The sequence below is a fragment of the Pelophylax lessonae genome, assembly GCF_965119305.1.
Source record: "Pelophylax lessonae genome assembly, chromosome: 10".
NCBI classification, from domain to species: Eukaryota; Metazoa; Chordata; class Amphibia; order Anura; family Ranidae; genus Pelophylax; species Pelophylax lessonae.
In genome coordinates, this window is record NC_138777.1 from 206,723,425 (window position 1) to 206,743,835 (window position 20,411).

The 20,411-nt window shown below is 45.7% G+C and overlaps 1 protein-coding gene across 1 annotated transcript in view; it reads left to right on the forward strand.

The window, feature by feature from the left end:
- The first annotated feature begins 10,793 nt into the window (after positions 1-10,793).
- MVD (mevalonate diphosphate decarboxylase) overlaps positions 10,794-20,411 on the forward strand; it is a 28,002-nt gene continuing 18,384 nt past the window's right edge. The window contains exons 1-4 of the mRNA XM_082271083.1: positions 10,794-10,857; positions 11,365-11,435; positions 16,558-16,672; positions 16,805-16,951. Coding sequence (XP_082127209.1) covers positions 10,806-10,857; positions 11,365-11,435; positions 16,558-16,672; positions 16,805-16,951 — 385 coding nt within the window. The 5' untranslated portion in view covers positions 10,794-10,805. The remainder of the gene's footprint in view (positions 10,858-11,364; positions 11,436-16,557; positions 16,673-16,804; positions 16,952-20,411) is intronic.

Sequence of the window (20,411 nt, forward strand, 5' to 3'; positions counted from 1 at the left end):
TTTCAGCAGGGGAAGCAGATTTATACTGGCAGTAGGGGGGGGGGGGGGTATTCATTCTAGGAGGGGAAATATTTTTTTTTTGGGGGGGGGGGATTTGAGCTAAGAGGGGGATGGGGAGGGTGATTTGTGCTGGGAGTGGGGATTTGGAGTGGGGGGGAGAGGTTGTGCAATCGGATAGGAAATTTGAGGGATTTGAAGGGTAGAGGATTTGTGCTAGAAGGGGTAATTTCAGCAGGGGAAGTGGGTTTATACTGGGAGCTGGGAGTAGGGGGGATTCGTTCTAGGAGGGGAGTCTTTTTTCTTTTTGGGGGGGGGGATTTGAGCTAAGAGGGGGATGGGTGATTTGTGCTGGGAGTGAGGGTTTGGAGTGGGGGGGGGGGGGGGGGGGTTGTGTACTCGGACAGGAAATTTGAGAAATTTGAAGGGTAGAGGATTTGTGCTAGAAGGGGTGATTTTTTTTTTTTTTGGGGGGGGGGGACATTTGTGCCTGGGGGATTTCAGCAAGGGAAGCAGATTTATACTGGGAGTAGGGGGATTTATTCTTAGAGGATAAGCAGGCAGATTAGTGCTCAATTTTTTTTTTTTGGAAGGGGGGGGGGTTTTGCTGACACATAATGCTCATACATCTTTGGGGGGGGGGGGGGGGCGCAGTTTGGTATGTTTGTCCTGGGCTGTAGAAGACCTTGTCCCAGCTCTGGTGGGAAGATAATATAAAGACAGATGCCTGGAAGTCGTATTGGCAGAATTTTACAATGTATTTATTTTATTTATTGTATCATTATATTATTTAGGGTCAGTTCACCCCAGAATGCAGTGGGGGGAAAGGCGCGTTCCGTGCGTATTTCCTACAAAGCGTTTATAACGGACTGCGATCTGCTGCGGATGCCAATACATTGTTTAGCATTAGCAAACGCAGTGCATTTGTGGGCACCAGCACCATGCGATTTGGTGTTTTTCCAAATTTAGTGCATCCACAATCGCAGTGCGCGGGTACGCCGAAGAATCGCACAGAACCGCGGACCTGGTGTGAGTCGCTCCCTGAATGTTCTGTGTTCTTCTCTGTTCTCTTAGATGTTATCATCCCATCCCTGGTTATTGGCTGTATACAGGGTGAGCTGAGAGTGGAGATGGATTGCTGTAACAGCGATAATATCCGCTCACCTTGTTATATATAGCGTGTGATTGGAGATAATTATGGCGGTCTGTATATCACTGAGTGTCAGGGATCGGCCATGATGTATTGTGAGAATACTCCGCCCTTCCGTTAACCATCACTGCGCCACCATGGGAAGATGCACTGCTGATATTATAATTATTTGTATCATTATTGTTGTTGTTTTTGTTATCATTGTTATTAGCATTATATTAACTACTTCAGCCCCTAAAGATTTCCCCCCCCCCCCCTCATGACCAGGTAATGTTTTGCAATTCAGCACTGCGTTACTTTAACCACTTTACCACCGGAGGATTTTTCTGTCTTACGTCCGGGCCACTTTTTGCGATTCGGCGCTGTGCGACTTTAACTGACAATTGCGCGGTCGTGCGATGCTGTACCCAAACAAAATTTACGTCCTTTTTTTCACACAAACAGAGCTTTCTTTTGGTGGTATTTGATCACCTGTGCGATTTTTACTTTTTGCGCTATAAACAAAAAAAGAGCGTAAATTTTGAAAAAACAACAATATTTTTCACATTTTTTTATATGAAATTCCCCCCCCCCCAAAAAAAAATGTAAAAATCTAAATTTTTTAACATTTTTGGCCAATTTGTTTTCTGCTACCTATGTTTAGTAAAAAAAATCACAATAACGTATTTTGATTGCTTTGCGCAAAAGTTATTGCGTTTATTAACTAAGGGAAAGATTTTTGTCATTTTTGGTGTAATGGCGGCGGTCTGTGATTTTTTTTGCGGGACTGCGACATTGCGGCGGACAGATCGGACCCTTGACTGATATTTTTGACACTTTTGGGGGGACCAGTGACATTACTGCAGTAATCAGTGCTATACATAAGCACTGTTACTGTAAAAATGACACTGGCAGAGAAGGGGTTAATTTTATTGGAGAGGGAAGGGTTAATGTATGCCTGGTGCTTACTGACGTGTGTGGGGGGAGGGGACTGAGTGACACAAGGACAGATCGCATGTTCAGCTATGCTGAACCCTGCAATCTGTCACTGTCTGTCACTTAGGAGATCCGCCCGCTTTGTTTACACAATCGGATCTCCAGACTCGATTCCCCGACGATCGGGGAAGAGCGGCGGCGATCGCACAAGGGGAGGAGTCCAGCGATGTAGGTCTACGTCGCTGGACGGAATCGAGCCACTTTGCCGTAGTACAGTCCCAGTGACTGGTCGGCAAGTGGTTAACTGACAATTGCGCGGTTGTGTGACGCTGTACCCAAATAAAATTGATGTCACTTTTCCCCCACAAATAGCTTTCTTTTGGTGATATTTGATCATCTCTGCGGTTTTTACTTTTAGTGGGGAAAACAAAAAAAGAGTGACAATTTGTAAAAAAAAAAAAAAAAAAACAATTTTTTTACTTTCTGCTATAAAAAATATCCAATAATAAAATGTAAAAAAAAAATCAAATTTTTTCATCAGTTTAGTCCAATATGTATTCTGCTACATTTTTTTAATAAAAACTCCCAATAAGCGTATATTGATTGGTTTGCGGCGCAAAAGTTGTAGCAGCTACGTCACAACCTGGGGGGCTTCACCTTAGGTGGTGTAACTTTCCTTAGGGCTCCTTAACCCGGGCGCACCGCCCGACGGAGCCGTTCTGCTCAGTGCGGGATCGATCTGCCGATCCCCGCTGAGCAGGCGGATGACAGCTCCATCTCCGCTTTGTGTGCAGAGACAGACCTATCGGATCCCCGCTGTCCTCTATGGGGAGATTGGATGAGAACGGACTGCCTGTCTATTCTCATCCGATCTGATCCTCCAGACGGATGGAAAATAGGGTTTCCATCTGTCTGGATTTCACAGACAGGATCGGATTGGATAGCAACCGGTGTCAGCGGGGATGTCTCCGCTGACACCCGCTGCCCCATAGGGATGCACGGAGCATCCGATCAGGTCCGCCTGAAAAACTGACAGGCGGATTGGATCGGATCGCCCGTGTGAAAGGGGCCTTACTCTGCCTTTAAAACTCAAAGTATCACAAAGTGTCCTTATTGTTTTTCAAACAAAGATATATAAAAGTGCACTGCTCACAGTGTTTAAAGAAGTGTGGGGTTTGATTTGTTTCCCCATTTATACTTACCTAGATGGATGCAGCATTGCTCTGATGCTGCATCTGTCCCCCGGCGCCTCTACACTGATTGATTGAACACCGCCGATTGCTCAGTTCTGACAGCTTCCCGAGCAGAGAGCTGCTGACTGTTAATCATCGCTCTCTGCTCTGCCCTCTCCTCACTCATTGGAGCGCTGGGCTGTGGAGGGGTGGGGAGAGCCCGGGTCAGGCTCTCAGCGACTCGCTGAGCAGTGGGGAGAGGCCGGCTTGGGCTCTCAGCGACTCGCTGAGGGGAGGGGAGAGGCCGGTTCGGGCTCTCAGCGACTCGCTGAGGGATGGGGAGAGGCCGGCTCGGGCTCTCAGTGACTTGCTGAGGGGTGAGGAGAGGCCGGCTCAGGCTCTCAGCGACTCGCTGAGGGGTGGGGAGAGGCCGGCTTGGGCTCTCAGCGACCCGCTGAGGGGTGGGGAGAGGCCGGCTCGGGCTCTCAGCGACTCGCTGAGAGGTTGAGCCGGATGTCAGTCAGGCACCTGGCAGATCCCGACTCGGTGGTCATGATGATGCGGGGCCTGGACCGAGATCCGTGATGTCAGCAGAGAGCGGACTTCAGCCTGCTGTTTGCTGAAAACGGGTCACAGGAGTGCAGAACAAGCTGCACTCCTGTGATCCATAGGAGAAGGACAGCCAAATGAGCTTTCCCCGTACTTCTCCTTTAATGATAATCAAATCATACACATCCACATCACATCTCACTACAAGCCTTGGGTTAGCTATCCCTTAACCACTTCTGGAACGGAAGATTTACCCCCTTCATGACCAGGCCATATTTTGCGATTCGGCACTGCGTTACTTTAACGGACAATTTCACAGTCGTGCGACACTCTACCCAAATAAAATTGATGTCTTATTTTCCCTGCAAATAGAGATTTCTTTTGCTGGCATTTGATCAGCTGTGTGATTTTTATTTTTTGCGCCATAAACCACAAAAGAGCAACATTTCTGAAAAAAAATTAAAAATATTTTTCACTTTCTGCTATATAACACCCCCCCCCCCCAAAAAATCAAATGTTTTCACCATTTTGGCCAATTTGTACTTTGCTACATATTTTTGAATAACAAAATCCCAAAAAGAGTATATTGATTGGTTTTCGCAAACATTATCGCGTCTACAAGCTAGGGAAAAGATTTCTTCATATTTATTTATTTTTTTTACTAGTAATGGCGACGATCAGCAATTTTTAGCGGGACTGTGACATTGCGGTGGACAGATCGGACCCCTAACTGACATTTTTTACACTTTTTGGTGACCAGTGACATTACTACAGTAATCAGTGCTACAAATATGCACAGTTAATGTACTAATGACACTGGCAGGGAAGGGGTTAACCCAGGGGCAATCAAAGGGTTAAATCTGAGCCTGGGGGGGTTTTCTAACTGTGAGGGGGGTGGGCTTATGGAATCAACACAGAGACCTGTGATCCTAAATAGCAGGAACACAGGAGCTCTGTGTTGATAGCAGAGAGAACAACGGTCTGTTGTGTTTACAACAGCAGACCACCGTTCTCTCTTCACAGGGAGCGATCGCGGGTATCCGGCGGAAATCGTGGCCGCTGGCCCCGTGGATCAGCTTCCCCGCTGGCAAGTGAGCACACGCGCCAATCCTACAGGTATGGCGATTCACGGGAACCTGCCAACCTCCCACCGTAGGCCAAGGGGTTAAGGACCGTCCCACGTACATTTACAGCAGCAGGGCGCCCTTAAGCGCAAAATCACCTGCCTGTACGCGATTTTTTACAAAGTCTCTAAGGGGCGCTTACACCGGAGCCGCGCTTCTGCTGTGATTGGACACAGCAGGAGCCAATAAGCGGGCGGCCACCCGCAATCATTCAGGGGAATGACAGAAAGGCGGTCTGCCTATGTAAACAAGGCAGACCGTTGTTCTGTCAGGCAGGAAGAAAGAAATCTTGTGTTCCTAATAATCAGGAACACAGATCTCTTTCTTCCTGCAGTCAGCCGGTCCCCCACACAGTTAGAAAGCACTCTCTAGGAGCACACTTTACGCTTTGATCGGCCCTGATGTTAACCCCTTCCCTGCCAGTGTCATTTATACAGTAACAGTGCATTTTTTGTTTTTTTTTAGCACTGATTGCTGTATTGGTGTCACTGGTCCCCAAGAAGTGTCACTTTGTGTCAGATTTGTCCACTGCAATGTCGCAGTACCAATAAAAATCGCTGATCACTGCCATTTCTTATAATAACAATAAAAAAAAATTAAAAAGTCCATAAATCTTTCCTCTGGTTTGTAGACGCGATAGCTTTTGTGCAAACCAATCAATAAACGCTTTTTGGCATTTTTTTTACCAAAAATATGTAGCAGAATACAAATTGGGCTAAAATTATGAAAAAAAAAAATATTTTTTCAATTTTTTTATTGGATGTGTTTTATAGCAGAAAGTAAAAAATATTGGGTTTTTTTTTTTAAATTGTCGCTCTTTTTTTGTTTATAGCGAAAAAAAATAAAAACCGAAGAGGTGATCAAATACCACCAAAAGAAAGCTCTATTTGTGGGAAAAAAAGGACATCAATTTTATTTGGGTACAGCGTCGCACGACCCTGCAATTGTCTGTTAAATTAACGCAGTGCCAAATCGCAAAAAATGGCTTGGTCGGGAAGGGGATAAAACCTTTCGGAGCTGAAGTGGTTAATCTCGGACTGTGGTGTATGTATAAAAGAAGGGGAGACTCATCATTCAATATATCTAAAAGACATTTAATTAAAACAAAACAATTGCACTTACAAAAAAAATGGATTAAAAGCAAGCAAGAGAGAGAGGGGTCAGACTGCCGATTCCATCGCCAAGTGGTGGAAGGTACTGAACGTAATGACGTCACAGCTCCTGTCTCCTTCCGACGCGTTTCTTCATAGAAGGCAACATCTGGGAATAGAGAGTCTTTGGACACTGATTTCATTCACTATATTAAGGTTTTATTATAATATGATACTTTTTCAGTTTATTCATCTGAGTTTTATTACACCTTATGTTTAAAAACAACATGGACGCTTTTGTGTTGATTTGGGTTTTGGACACTGGCTTTATTCACTACATTGATGTTAATATTACAATCAGATATTTTTTTTTGTTAGTTTTTATATCTGAGACTTTGCACCTTGTGGATTTATTTATCATTTAGGGTTCATTTGCGTGAGAACCTATTTTCCAAAGCAGAAATCCAGCTTGGATTTTTTTACTCGTTTTTCCTGCAGAGGGCGTTCTTACTTCACTTTTTTCCCCTTCCCCCTATTACAGATCTGTGTTCTCCATGGCTGCCCCATATATTCTCCTCCAGCAATGGCTTTGCAGCTACTTCTGGCTGTGCGTTGAGCCTCAGTGACCTCTGCCTCTTTTTTTAACCCCCCCCTTCCACATCAGTACTATTGGGGTGACATAGTAATGCAGCCTCCGCAGCCAGCGGTCTTTACTATTGGCTCAAACAGCACAAGGGCCACACCCGCAGGATTGTGAACTGCATAAGCCAGTGGAACTGTAAGCTCCTTTGGTGTTGGGAAGTGAATACCTAAAGGGCTGTGCAAGTCAATGCTGTATAAACACTGGGAATAAATAATATTTTGGTTGCAAATAAATGATCAATAGATCTCTTATAACCAATATTTATTACATTGTTTACTATTCAAACAACAAATATCATTATCAATAAAGCTGAGTCCACATGGCTATGTGTCCTTGACAAGGAGCTCCTGACAGCTGATCATATACTGTACACAAGATGTACAGTGTCATCTGGTGGTGAGACCAGAAAATGACAATTTATATATAAGACATAACACGCCATCTGGTAGTGAAACCAGTAAATGACAATTTATATACAAGACATAACGTGCCATCTGGTGGTGAGATTAGGGAATGACATTTAATATATTACCAGGAGGAGCTCACATGCCTAATCATTGATTATCATTATTAATAATGAATAAGTATATAACAATAATAGGGTGTGACTGTCCAAATTCTTTTGGTTCCCCTCCCATTTCCCTTGGAGACTGTTTTGGGTAAACAGTCTCCATCCCCAACTTTGTATTGCTATATGGATGATGGTACCCCAGTCGATTTTTTTTTACCCTAGAGGCTCACCCCTAATCTATATACAAGATAAATTAAATGTATATATATATATATATATATATATATATATATATATATATAAATAAAAAATAGCTTACATCAGCATAGAAACAGAAAATTGCTTTTTGGCAAAATGCAAAAAAAAACAAAACAAAGAAAACTAAATATACTAACCAAGACACATTTTCACATTATTATCATGACTCAACTCAACAAAGCCCTAAACTCCACCTAAACACACCCTCAGGCTAAGAAACAAACTACACATGTAACCGATGCATGCAGCCTTTTTCCAAAAATCTGATCTTTTAAAAATCTAGGGGCCGTGAAAGGACAGAAAGAAAAGCCGCACACCCAGAAACTGACAGACAGCAGATACGGGGACCTGACATTCCTCCGCATCTATGTCCAGGCCCCTGGCCTCCACCTGTCCTTCTCAAGACCCCGAGTCTTCCCAACCTCACCCAGAATGTTGTGCACCACCACCTGGACAGGAAGGACTTTTTTCAAGTGGAAACCTGACACCATGCATTCCACGTGAAGTAACGGACTACTAAGCTAACTAGAAAAGGTGTCTCAAAATCAAAATCCTGATGTGTCTCAAATGCCCTCTATGACCACTCCGCATAACTGAAAGCAGGAAAGCGGGACATTAGACTGTACATTTCTCTGGTGCAGAGACTGATGTGACTGGCTCAGTGTGCTCTGTACAGCACTGCGGTATATGTCAGAGCTATATAAATGTATAATAATAATAATGTGTGACTGTGGGGGGCATTAGAGTGTAAGCTCCTCTGGTGCAGAGACTGATGTGACTGGCTCAGTGTGCTCTGTACAGCACTGCGGTATATGTCAGAGCTATATAAATGTATAATAATAATAATGTGTGACTGTGGGGGGCATTAGAGTGTAAGCTCCTCTGGTGCAGAGACTGATGTCACTGGCTCATTGTTCTCTGTACAGCACTGTGGTATATGTCAGAGCTAAAGAAATGTATATTAATTGTAATAATAATAGTGTGACTGTGGGGGGATATTAGAGTGTAAGCTCCTCTGGTGCAGAGACTGATGTGACTGGCTCTGTACAGCACTGTGGTATAGGTTCTATAGACATGTATGGAGGATATTTTACTAGTGATCGACCAATATCGTTTTTTTTTTTTTTTTTTTTTTGCCGATACCGATATTTTGGTCATCGCATATCGGTATCAGCCGATATGTTCGTACATTAAAATATATATATATTTATTTTTTGACAGGTACTGTTGTGGAGGGATCTAGGGGTCTAAAATACCCCAAACCCCTCCTCTGCACTTAAAAGCATTCAAAACGGCAAGTTTGGCTGTTTTGAATGCTGTAATGTCTTTGAATTTGGCGCCGAGTACCCGGAAGTGATGTCATGACATCCCTTCCGGGTTTTTACGCGGAGACCCGATAAGAGCTGAATGCGGCTTTGATCGGGTCTTCTCTTTGGCGGCCGGTGGGACAGGAGACCAGGGTGAGCAACAGAAGGTGGTGGTGGGGGGGGGGGGGGACATAAATATGGCAGTGGAACATGTTTACTGTCTAGGGGGGTCTAAACAAGGAAGAAGGAAGTCCCCCCCCCCCCCAGTTCTCCCCAGATTCTCCCTTCTCTCCCTGGATCTCCACCTATGGGCCGGTGAATGTAGGAGTATGAATTCTGGCACAGATCCCCAGTGAAGTGCAGAGATTACAGCTTCATATACTGCCCGTTCCTGTGTCAGTCAATGACAGATTCTCTGTGTGTGGAGATGATCAGCAGAGGACATGTTCTCCTCATCAGCTCTGTTTAATAAACCAAAAATGATCCGAGATGAGGTGCAATCAGCAGGATCACTGCTCATCTCTGTTCACATATGTGTGCACCCTGCATTGTCTTCCTCCTATATATGAGCGGTGTTGTGTACCAGTGAAACATCCCCGACCGGCTCTTTCCTCAAGTTTCGAGTTCCGGGCTGATTCAGTTCCTCTCATGCTTCAATCTTCCGATGATCTCTATTGGGTGATCATGTGAGGTGAGGGCGGGGAGGAGGCGGGGCGCGAGCATTCATTGGCTGCTGCTGGCTGTGCAGTATATGGCGGGGGCGTGGTCAGGAGGGGAGATGAGAGTGAGTGGAGACAGGAGAGAGCCCAGAGAGGGGGAGAGAGGTGAGAGATGTACTCTGATACATTGTATACTATATAGAGATCCTATACATACTATATACACCTAATACTGATATACAACCTGTATGATAGATCTCCAATCCTAACACATTGTGTATTCTATATATCTAATACTGACTCCATGTATATAATATAAATCTAATACATTGTATACTTCTATATATTCTGTGTATTGGGAGGATCTGAGCTGTATATGTTTATAGATCTTTACAGAGAAGGATGCACACATATGTATATAGATAATTTCAGGGGTGATCTCCTGTATACATCTCTATATGTAGTACTGATCAGGTGGTGTAGAATGGGTGCTCTGTACTCTGATACATTGTATACTATATATATATATATATAGCTAATACTGATACATTGTATATATTAGTGTAATACCTTCTACTGATATCCTTCTGCATGTACATTTCTCTATGTATTTGTGATCAGGTTGTACAGTATACGGTGTGATCTGTCTATGTATGATGTCATTGATTGGTATACGGTGTGATCTGTCTATGTATGATGTCATTGATCGGTATACAGTGTGATCTGTCTATGTATGATGTCATTGATCGGTATACAGTGTGATCTGTCTATGTATGATGTCATTGATCGGTATACAGTGTGATCTGTCTATGTATGATGTCATTGATCGGTATACAGTGTGATCTGTCTATGTATGATGTCATTGATCGGTATACAGTGTGATCTGTCTATGTATGATGTCATTGATCGGTATACGGTGTGATCTGTCTATGTATTATGTAATTGATCGGTATACGGTGTGATCTGTCTATGTATGATGTCATTGATCGGTATACAGTGTGATCTGTCTATGTATGATGTCATTGATCGGTATACGGTGTGATCTGTCTATGTATTATGTCATTGATCGGTATACAGTGTGATCTGTCTATGTATGATGTCATTGATTGGTATACAGTGTGATCTGTCTATGTATGATGTCATTGATTGGTATACAGTGTGATCTGTCTATGTATGGTGTAATTGATCGGTATACGGTGTGATCTGGCTATGTATGATGTCATTAATCAGTATATGGTGAGCGATCAATGCGTGGAACTCAGATTATACCTATGATCTATTCTATGTTCATCTATACATTGTCCATGTAATGTATATGATGAGATGTCTGTATAGACATTTTTTCCCATGATACTCCATTCTGCACCCTCCTCAGATTGGCATTTTCAGTCACACTCTTCTGGTCTTCTCTTCCAGCATCCCACTGAAGATGAGGAAGGTGACGTGCACAGCGCCCGTAAACATTGCTGTCATCAAATACTGTGAGTAGGTGAAGTCAGGACAGATCTTATGAGGTCATCAAAAAATCACCCTTCTGGGTCAGTGATCATGTTATGCATAAGATATTAAAAAGTCAGTATGGGAATGCAACTCCTCCTCTCCGCCTCCTGCCTAAGCTGAGCTGTGCCCTTCCCTTAGTCTTGCCCCTTGTTTTTGGGTCTGGCGGGGATATTAGGGGATTTGAAAAGTCTACTTGTGATTGATCAGGAGGTGTACATAGACTGCATAAATGCTTTGATGGATTTAGGAATTCCTGACTTGCGGAATCACAGGCTCCACATTGGGTGTTTCCAGAAAACCTGCAGATTCTCCAGCAGGATGACCAATACTTTGGAGAAACACTATTGAGGTAGAGTCGATTCCAACCAGTCAGAATTCATTGTTTGGTGATCTGATGGTGGGATGGGGTTGCTATGGGTTACAGCGTTCTGACGGTCCTCAGGGTTTCCTCCTGTATAATTAATCTTTACATTGAATTTGTGTTCCAGGGGGAAAGCGGAACGAGGAGCTCATCCTCCCCATCAACTCTTCTCTCAGCGTCACCCTGCACCAGGATCAGGTCTGTGATCTTCATAAAGAGAACCTGTCATTGGATAATGTATGGTATTAATAATGTATGGTAGGATGTATTATGTATACATCCTACCATACATTATCCATACATGTAGTAGGGTGTATGATGGTGTATGATTTATGGTAGGGTGTATGATGTATGGTATGGTAGAATGGATGATGTGTAGTACAGGCCATGGCAGGGTGTATGAAGTATGGTACGGTGCATGGTAACATGTATGATGTATGGTACTACAGTGTATGGTAGGGTGTATGATGTATGGTACGGTGTATTCTAGGGTGTATGATGTATGGTACGGTGTATACTATGGTGTATGGTACGGTGTATGGTAGGGTGAATGTTTTATGGTAGGGTGTATGATATATGGTACAGTGTATAATGTATGGTACGGTGTATGGTAGGGTGAATGTTGTATGGTAGGGTGTATGATATATGGTACAGTGTATAATGTATGGTACGGTGTATGGTAGAGTGTATGGTAGGGTGAATGTTGTATGGTAGGGTGTATGATGTATGGTACAGTGTATAATGTATGGTACGGTGTATGATGTATGGTAGGGTGAATTTTGTATGGTAGGGTGTATGATGTATGGTACAGTGTATAATGTATGGTACTGTGTATGGTAGAGTATGGTGTATGGTACGGTGTATGATGTATGGCACGGTGTATGGTAGGGTGAATGTTGTATGGTAGGGTGTATGATGTATGGTACGGTGTATGGTAGAGTGTATGGTGTATGGTACGGTGTATGATGTATGGCACGGTGTATGGTAGGGTGTATGATGTATGGCACGGTGTATGGTAAGGTGTATGATTGATGTATGGTAGGGTGTATGATGTACAGTGCCTTGCAAAAGTATTCACTCCCTTTGACTTTTTACCTATTTTGTTACATTACAGCCTTAAAGCGGAGTTCCAGCCATTTACTCACCTGTCCAACGGTCCAGCGATGCGGCCGCCGGAAGCCTCGATCCTCTCCCACGGCGCCGGCATCACTGCTGTGGGCACCCGGCTGTTACAGTTTGCGGCTTCACAGCCGGGTGCCCACTGCGCATGCGCGAGTCGTGCTGCGCGCCGTGATTGGCCGGCAATCTTCTGGGACCTCTGACGTGTCCCAGAAGATTGCAGGGAGGGAGGGGGAGAGGAGAACTTCCGCTCAGGGCGCCGCGGCGCTCCGAGCGGAAGTGGGAGCGGGTACCTGTCAAAACTAGGTACCCGCTCCCCCCCCCCAAAAAATGACATGCCAAATGTGGCATGTCGGGGGGTCAGGACTCCCTAAAGCGGAAGTTCCACTTTTGGGTGGAACTCCGCTTTAAGTTCAATGTTTTGTTAATCTGAATTTTATGTGATGGATCAAAACACAATAGTCTAAGTTGGTGAAGTGAAATGAGAAAAATATATACATAAAACTATTTTTTAGAAATAGAAAACAGAAAATTGGCATGTGCGTATGTATTCACCCCCTTTGTTATGAAGCCCTTCAGAAGTCACATAGTTAGTGAAATGATGTCCACCTGTGTGCAATCTAAGTGTCACATGATCTGTCATTACATATACACACCTTTTGGCACCACTAACTAAACACTGCCATGAAGACCAAGGGACTCTCCAAACAAGTAAGGGACAATGTTGTTGAGAAGTACAAGTCAGGGTTAGGTTATAAAAATATATCCAAATCTTTGATGATCCCCAGGAGCACCATCAAATCTATCATAACCAAATGGAAAGAACATGGCACAAAAGCAAACCTGCCAAGAGACGGCCGCCCACCAAAACACACAGACCAGGCAAGGAGGGCATTAATCAGAGAGGCAGCACAGAGACCTAAAGTAGGAGGAGCTGCAGAGTTCCACAGCAGAGACTGGAGTATCTGTACATAGGATGACAATAAGCCGTACGCTCCATAGAGTTGGGCTTTATGGCAGTGTGGCCAGAAGAAAGCCATTACTTTCAGCAAAAAACAAAATGGCACGTTTTGAGTTTGTGAAAAGGCATGTGGGAGACTCCCAAAATGTATGGAGGAAGGTGCTCTGGTCTGATGAGACTAAAATTGAACTTTTTGGCCATCAAAGAAAACGCTATCACCCAAAGAACACCATCCCCACAGTGAAACATGGTGGTGGCAGCATCATGCTGTGGGGATGTTTTTCAGCAGCCGGGAATGCGAAACTGGTCAGAGTTGAGGGACAGATGGATGGTGCTAAATACAGGGATATTGAGCAAAACCTGTACCACTCTGTGCATGATTTGAGGCTAGGATGGAGCTTCACCTTCCAGCAGGACAATGATTCCAAACACACTGCTAAAGCAACACTTGAGTGGTTTAAGGGGAAACATGTAAATGTGTTGGAATGGCCAAGTCAAAGCTCAGACCTCAAGCCAATAGAAAATCTGTGGTCAAACTTAAAGATTGCTGTTCACAAGTGCAAACCTTCCAATTTGAAGGAGCTGGAGCAGTTTTGCAAGGAGGAATGGGCAAAAATCCCAGTGGTAAGATGTGGCAAGCTCATAGATACTTATTCAAAGCGACTTGGAGCTGTGATTGCCGCAAAAGGTGGCTCTACAAAGTATTGACTTTAGGGGAGTGAATAGTTATGCACATTGACTTTTTGTGTTATTTTATTCTATTTGTTGTCTGCTTGACAATAATAAAAAAAAAACATATTTAAAGTTGTGGGCATGTTCTGTAAATTAAATGATGCAAATCCTCAAACAATCCATGTTAATTCCAGGTTGTGAGGCAACAAAACATGGAAAATGCCAAGGGGGTGAATACTTTTGCAAGGCACTGTATGGTAGGGTGTATGATATGATGTATGGTAGGGTGTATGACAGTGATTGTCAACTTATGAGACAAAGAAAGCCTCAAATGTGGCCCCTGACATCACCCAAGGGCCAAACATAATATTCACAATATGTAATGCTTGATAGGACTGTCATAAACTGCAGACCCAATAGAGGAAATGAGTGTCAGAGAGAATGGACAGGATACGTTGTTGGCAGGGGATATGATGCAGAATACAATATGAACTTGGGAACATGTTACATTAAGGTAGTAGAGATCAATGCTATTACCTTAATCCATGTCCCCACTACAGACTGCTTAGGGCCGCACATCATATACTAAAGGGCCACAGGTTGGGCACCAGGGGTGTATGGTGTATGACAGGGGTGCTCAGCCCTCAACCTCAAACCAGGGAAGCGCACGCCCGGGGTCAGCGACCTGTTGACCGTGATCTGGGCTTGTGGACCCGCCATCTCAGAGCATCAGAGTACATTGCGCCGGCAGCGGAGGGAGGAGGAGCCGAATAAGCCAATGCTTCCTCTGTAGCGCCCGCTTCTGTCCCAGGCGGAGTGGTACCGAGTGCACTTCCCCTGGGACCTTTCTAGTAGTTTGGAGAGCAAATTCAGCAGAAGCTGAAAGAAGGGAAGAAGTTCAGTGTATTAAACATTGCATACAGTGCATCCGGAAAGTATTCACAGCGCTTCACTTTTTCCATATTTTGTTATGTCACAGCCTTATTCCAAAATGGATTAAATTCATTATTTTCCTCAAAATTCTACAAAAATACCACATAATGACAATGTGAAAGATGTTTGTTTAAAATCTTTGCAAAAAAATGAAAAATGAAAAAAAAAAAATCCCATGTACATAAGTATCCACAGCCTTTGCCATGACACTAAAAATTGAGCTCAGGTGCATCCTGTTTCCACTGATCATCCTTGAGATGTTTCTACAACTTGAATGGAGTCCACCTGTGGTAAATTCAGTTGATTGGAGATGATTTGGAAAGGCATACACCTGTCTATATAAGGTCCCATAATTAACAGTGCATGTCAGAACACAAACAATCCATTAAGTCCAAAGAATTGTCTGCAGACCTCCGAGACAGGATTGTATCGGGGCACAGATCTGGGGAAGGGTACAGAAAAAATGTCTGCAGCATTGAAGGTCCAATGAGCTCAGTGGCCTCCATCATCCATAAATGGAAGAGGTTTGGAACCACCAGGACTCTTCCTAAAGCCGGCTGCCCGGCCAAACTGAGCGATCGGGGGAGAAGGGCCTTAGTCAGGGAGGTGACCAAGAACCCGATGGTCACTCTGACAGAGCTCCAGCATTTCTCTATGAAGAGAGGAGAACCTTCCAGAAGAACAACCATCTCTGCAGCACTCCACCAATCAGGCCAGTATGGTAGAGTGGCCAGACGGTCACGGAAGCCACTCCTCAGTAAAAGGAACATGGCAGTCCGCCTGGAGTTTGCCAAAAGGCACCTGAAAGACTCTCAGACCATGAGAAACAAAATTCTCTGGTCTGATTAAACAAAGATTGAACTCTTTGGCCTGAACGGCAAGTTTCATGTCTGGAGGAAACCAGGAACCGCTCATCACCTGGCCAATATAATCCCTACAGTGAAGCTTGGGGGTGGCAGCATCATGCTCTGGGGATGTTTTTCAGCAGCAGGAACTGGGAGACTAGTCAGGATCGAGGGAAAGATGAATGCAGCAATGTACAGGGACATCCTTGATGAAAACCTGCTCCAGAGCGCTCTGGACCTCAGACTGGGGCGAAGGTTCATCTTCCAACAGGACAATGACCCTAAGCACACAGCCAAGATAACAAAGGAGTGGCTACAGGACAACTCTGTGAATGGCCTTGAGTGTCCCAGCCAGAGCCCAGACTTGAACCTGACTGAACATCTCTGGAGAGATCTGAAAATTGCTGTGCACCGACGCTCCCCATCCATTCTGATGGAGCTTGAGAGGTCCTGCAAAGAAGAATGGAAAATAATGAATTTAATCCATTTTGGAACAAGGCTGTAACATCATAAAATGTGGAAATAGTGAAGCACTGTGAATATTTTCCGGATATTTTGCAGAAACTCTGAGATAAAGAAGCCCCCCCACATCCCATAATACATTGCGCACACCTTTCAATGGCAGCAAACAGAGCATGACTTCCGTTCCAATCTGTATTATCCACCAGCCAATCAGAGCAGACACTGCAGCAGCTCATTGGTCAGCTGGTTTACTCTGTAGTATCCTGACTCCGCCCCTTCATTTTATCCATCCTAATGGCAGAATTGTGTTCCCCTTTAAATTTTTCAGTTAAAGACGACGACCAGCATTGCAGCCAGCCGCGATTTCACCGAGGACCGGATCTGGCTGAACGGAAAGGAAGACGACATTAATCACCCGCGCCTGCAGTCCTGCCTGCGAGAAAGTGAGTGATCCTGCCTGCGGAGCTCCTCTTTAACTCGTTAACATTTACTAAATTTTTATTAATTGGATTTCCTCTTCATCACGTCCTCCAATCACGTTCAATGTGATCTTCTTCTCCATTTGCCTCCTCCAGTCCGCCGTCTGGCGAGGAAGAGGCGAAGCAGCGGCAGTGAAGATGGCGTTTCCAGGATCCTCAACGACAAAGTCCACATCTGCTCCATCAACAATTTCCCCACCGCCGCCGGGCTGGCGTCCTCTGCCGCGGGATACGCCTGTCTGGGTAAGAGAAGGCAATGGCGCCAAACGGAGGTGGAAAGTCTTGAGCACTCACAGACCGCACTTATGCGTCACTGGGGGATCTGATCATGTGGCCTCTGTGACAGCCAATCACAGTCCTCACATGATTGACAGTGCGGGAACCTGATTTTGACAGGCTGGGAAGAAGTTAAACATCAGAGGCGATCAAAGAGTTAACTGTGTGCCTAGGGAGTGTTTACTAACTGTGGGGTAGGTGCTTGTACTATGGGAAGGCAGAGATCCGTGTTCCTGCTTAGCAGAAATACAGGATCACTACCTTTCCTTCTCACAGAACAGCGATCTGCCTTGTTTACATATGCAGAGTGCCATTCTGCTTCTCTCAGTAGCAGGTCACCGGCACCGCGCCTGCGCGCTCCAGACCCGGAAGTGCAGGATCTGATAGTGTACTGTCGGCAAGTGGTTAAGGGAATCCTGTATAGGTACCCGCTCCCACTTCCGTTTTGGTCACCTTAGGCAATTGGAATTTCTTCTTCCCGAAGTCTTCTGGGACACATGACAAGTCCTGGAAGAATTCGGGACCAGGCACAAAGTGCAGCGCCGCTCGTGCATGCGCAGTGGGCCCCAGGCTGTGAAGCCGAAAGCTGCCACAGCTCGGTGCTCATAGTAGAGATGACGGCGCCACCGACGGTGGATACTGGGAGAAGGCGGCTGGGGTGAGTACGACGCTGGATCGTAGGACAGGTGAGTGGCTGTTTGTTAAAAGTCAGCACTGCAATTTTTGTAGCTGTTGACTTTTATTAAACCCAAAAACGTCTGGAACTCCACATTAATCACTTGAGCTCCGGTAGATTTACCCCCCCTTCATGACCAGGCCATTTTTTGCAATACGGCACTGCATTATTTTAACTGACAATTGCGCGGACGTGCAATGCTGTACCTGAATAAAATGTATGTCCTTTTTTTCCCACATATAGAGCTTTCTTTTGGTGGTATTTTATTACCTCTGCAGTTTTTTTGCCCTATAAACAAAAAAAAAAGACCAACAATTTTGAAAAGAAAAAATATTTTTTTTTGCTATATCCAGTAAAAAAAAATATAATTTCTCTTTTGTTCATTGAGGGACACAACTTCAGATCTTCATAACCATTGGGTTATACTGCCCCCTAGAGGAGTAGGACACTAGGCAGAAAAAAAGTCTGGCTACGCCTATGGGCAGTCCCAAGGGGTATACCCCCTCTCTCTGCTATTGGTTCTGCCTAGTCCGGAGTAAGGACCTAGTACTTTGCTGGGATCTCTGGTAATGGCAATTTTTTCTTTTTTAGAAAGAACATTTTTTTTCTCCTGGTTTTTTCCTGTGAGATCTACAATCATCTGCCGGATTGGGCAATGGCTGCATAATCTAGATACAGTGGTCACCCCAGTCTGGCCAGCGAGCACGTGCAGACCTCAGCTCCGCGATAGGTCGGCTGCGACATAGCCCACTGGACAGGGGCTGGCCTGTGAGTTAAACTCCTTGCAAGGTCGCATTCGACTGGGGTCTTGGCCCGAGTCGTAGCGTTCCTCCTGGCCGTCAGACCCTCCCCCCCCCCCCATCCATTTCGATGGAGAGGGGTTCTGTCTGGAGCGGTGCCCACCTGGTTTCTGGTATGGTGAGCAGCTGTCCCCTTCCCCCCCCTTTGGGTTCCCCCCCCCCTTCACATATGGGGCTGTTTGGATAGTCTAATCCACCTCCTGGGGTGGGGGCAGGGTGCCAATGCTGGCGATGGGGGCTGAGGGGGTGCGCTGCTGGCGACTGGCTGGATGATCGACTGTGTGTGTGTGGGGGGGTACCTGGTGGTGGCTCCTGCCAGGGCCCCCGTATTGCCTGGGTCTGTCCTTAAGGCCTGGGTCCCTGTAAGCCTCGTGGTGCCGCCATTTTGTTTTAGCCTGTGTGTTTCTTTACATGGCGGCCATGTTTGTGTACTCCGGCCATTTTGCGGTGGTTTGCCATTAAAAAAAGCAGCGGCCATTACAGTGGAGCCCTGTGGTCATCGATTTTCGGCGGTGGGAGACCCTCCTCATCCCCTGGTGCTGACTCCTGGATCCTTTTATTTCCTGTTCGCCGATCGCGCAGTGCAGATTTTCCTGGTAGCTGCGGTGCCTGTTTCTGCTGGGTACTAAGCCTTGTGGGGTTCTCTCCCTCTCTGCTGAGGATCGCTTGTGCCTGGCATCGCTTGTGCCTGGCAATCGGGTGGTGCTGCCTGCACAGTTGGGGTTGTCCCTTGCAGTGTTTTACACTTTTTGTGGGGTCCCCCTGGTGCACTCTCTGAGGCTGCGGGGCCCTCAGGGTCCCAACCATCCATCGATGCACTGACAGGGACGGTCTAGCAAAAAGTGCTCCCCGCCTTCCCCTGCCTCATCGGTCTCATCAGATTCTTAATCTGATTTGGCCACCCTCCGATTTCTAGATTGAACAAAGCAACCATGATTCCAGGTGAAGAGTCCCCGGCCTTTAAGGATCCGGCTGACGGGAAGGCGGAGACTGTGGCCTGCAATATGTACACTCTGGCTGGTTCGGCACTAAGGCCGGTATTTACCATTGCCCTGGTGTTGCCAATTCTGGCCGAGTGGGCTAAGCTTTAATGCCGTGACCTGGAGGGAGAACAGCTCCCCCCTGCCTTTACTGAGCTGGCAGACCAGCTGGTCCAGGGGCTGCAGTTTATCTGTGATGCCTCTTTGGATGCGGCTCCCCTAGTGGCTCAGCTCTCTGTTTTGGCGGTGGTCCTTCGGCGTGACTTTTGGCTCAAATGCTGGTCTGCAGACCAGACTTCTAAAAAGGCCTTGACTGATCTTCCCTTTCAAGGAGATCACCTGTTTGGAGCTACCAAGGATGACATCGTAAGAGGTCTCACAGGGGAGAAGAGTACCTTTTCTTCTGCAGGCTACTAAGGGCAAGGAAGCTCAGCAAGAAGGTGCGCCCTCACCCGTATCAGGGGTGGGGGGATGTATTCGCTGGTTTCCAGACCCGTGGACTTCCCTTGTGCAAGACAAGTGGGTCCACAAAGTTATTCAGTCCAGCTACAAGATCGAGTTTCGCTCTTGTCCCCCAGCAAGGTTCTTTCCTTACAACTTGTGCCTGTTTCCGGACCGCTTACAGGGTCTGTTTGGGGCGGTACAAGACCTGTTACATCAAGGGGTGATTGTCTCTGTTCCGATTTCGGAACGTTTTCAGGGTTTTTACTTAAACCTATTTACAGTTCCCAGGAAGGAAAGAAAAGTGCGTCTAATCCTGGACCTCAAACTGCTTTGTGCGGGTGCAGAAGTTCAGAATGGAGTCTATTTGCACAGTGGTGGCATCCCTGTGTCAGGGGGATTTCCTCGCCTCTATTGACATCAATAATGCTTAAGTTCACATTCCAATATGTGCCAGCGCTTCCTCCAATTCGCTGTGGGAGAGGAGCATTATCAGTTTGTGGTGTTACCATTTGGTCTTGCCTCTGCTC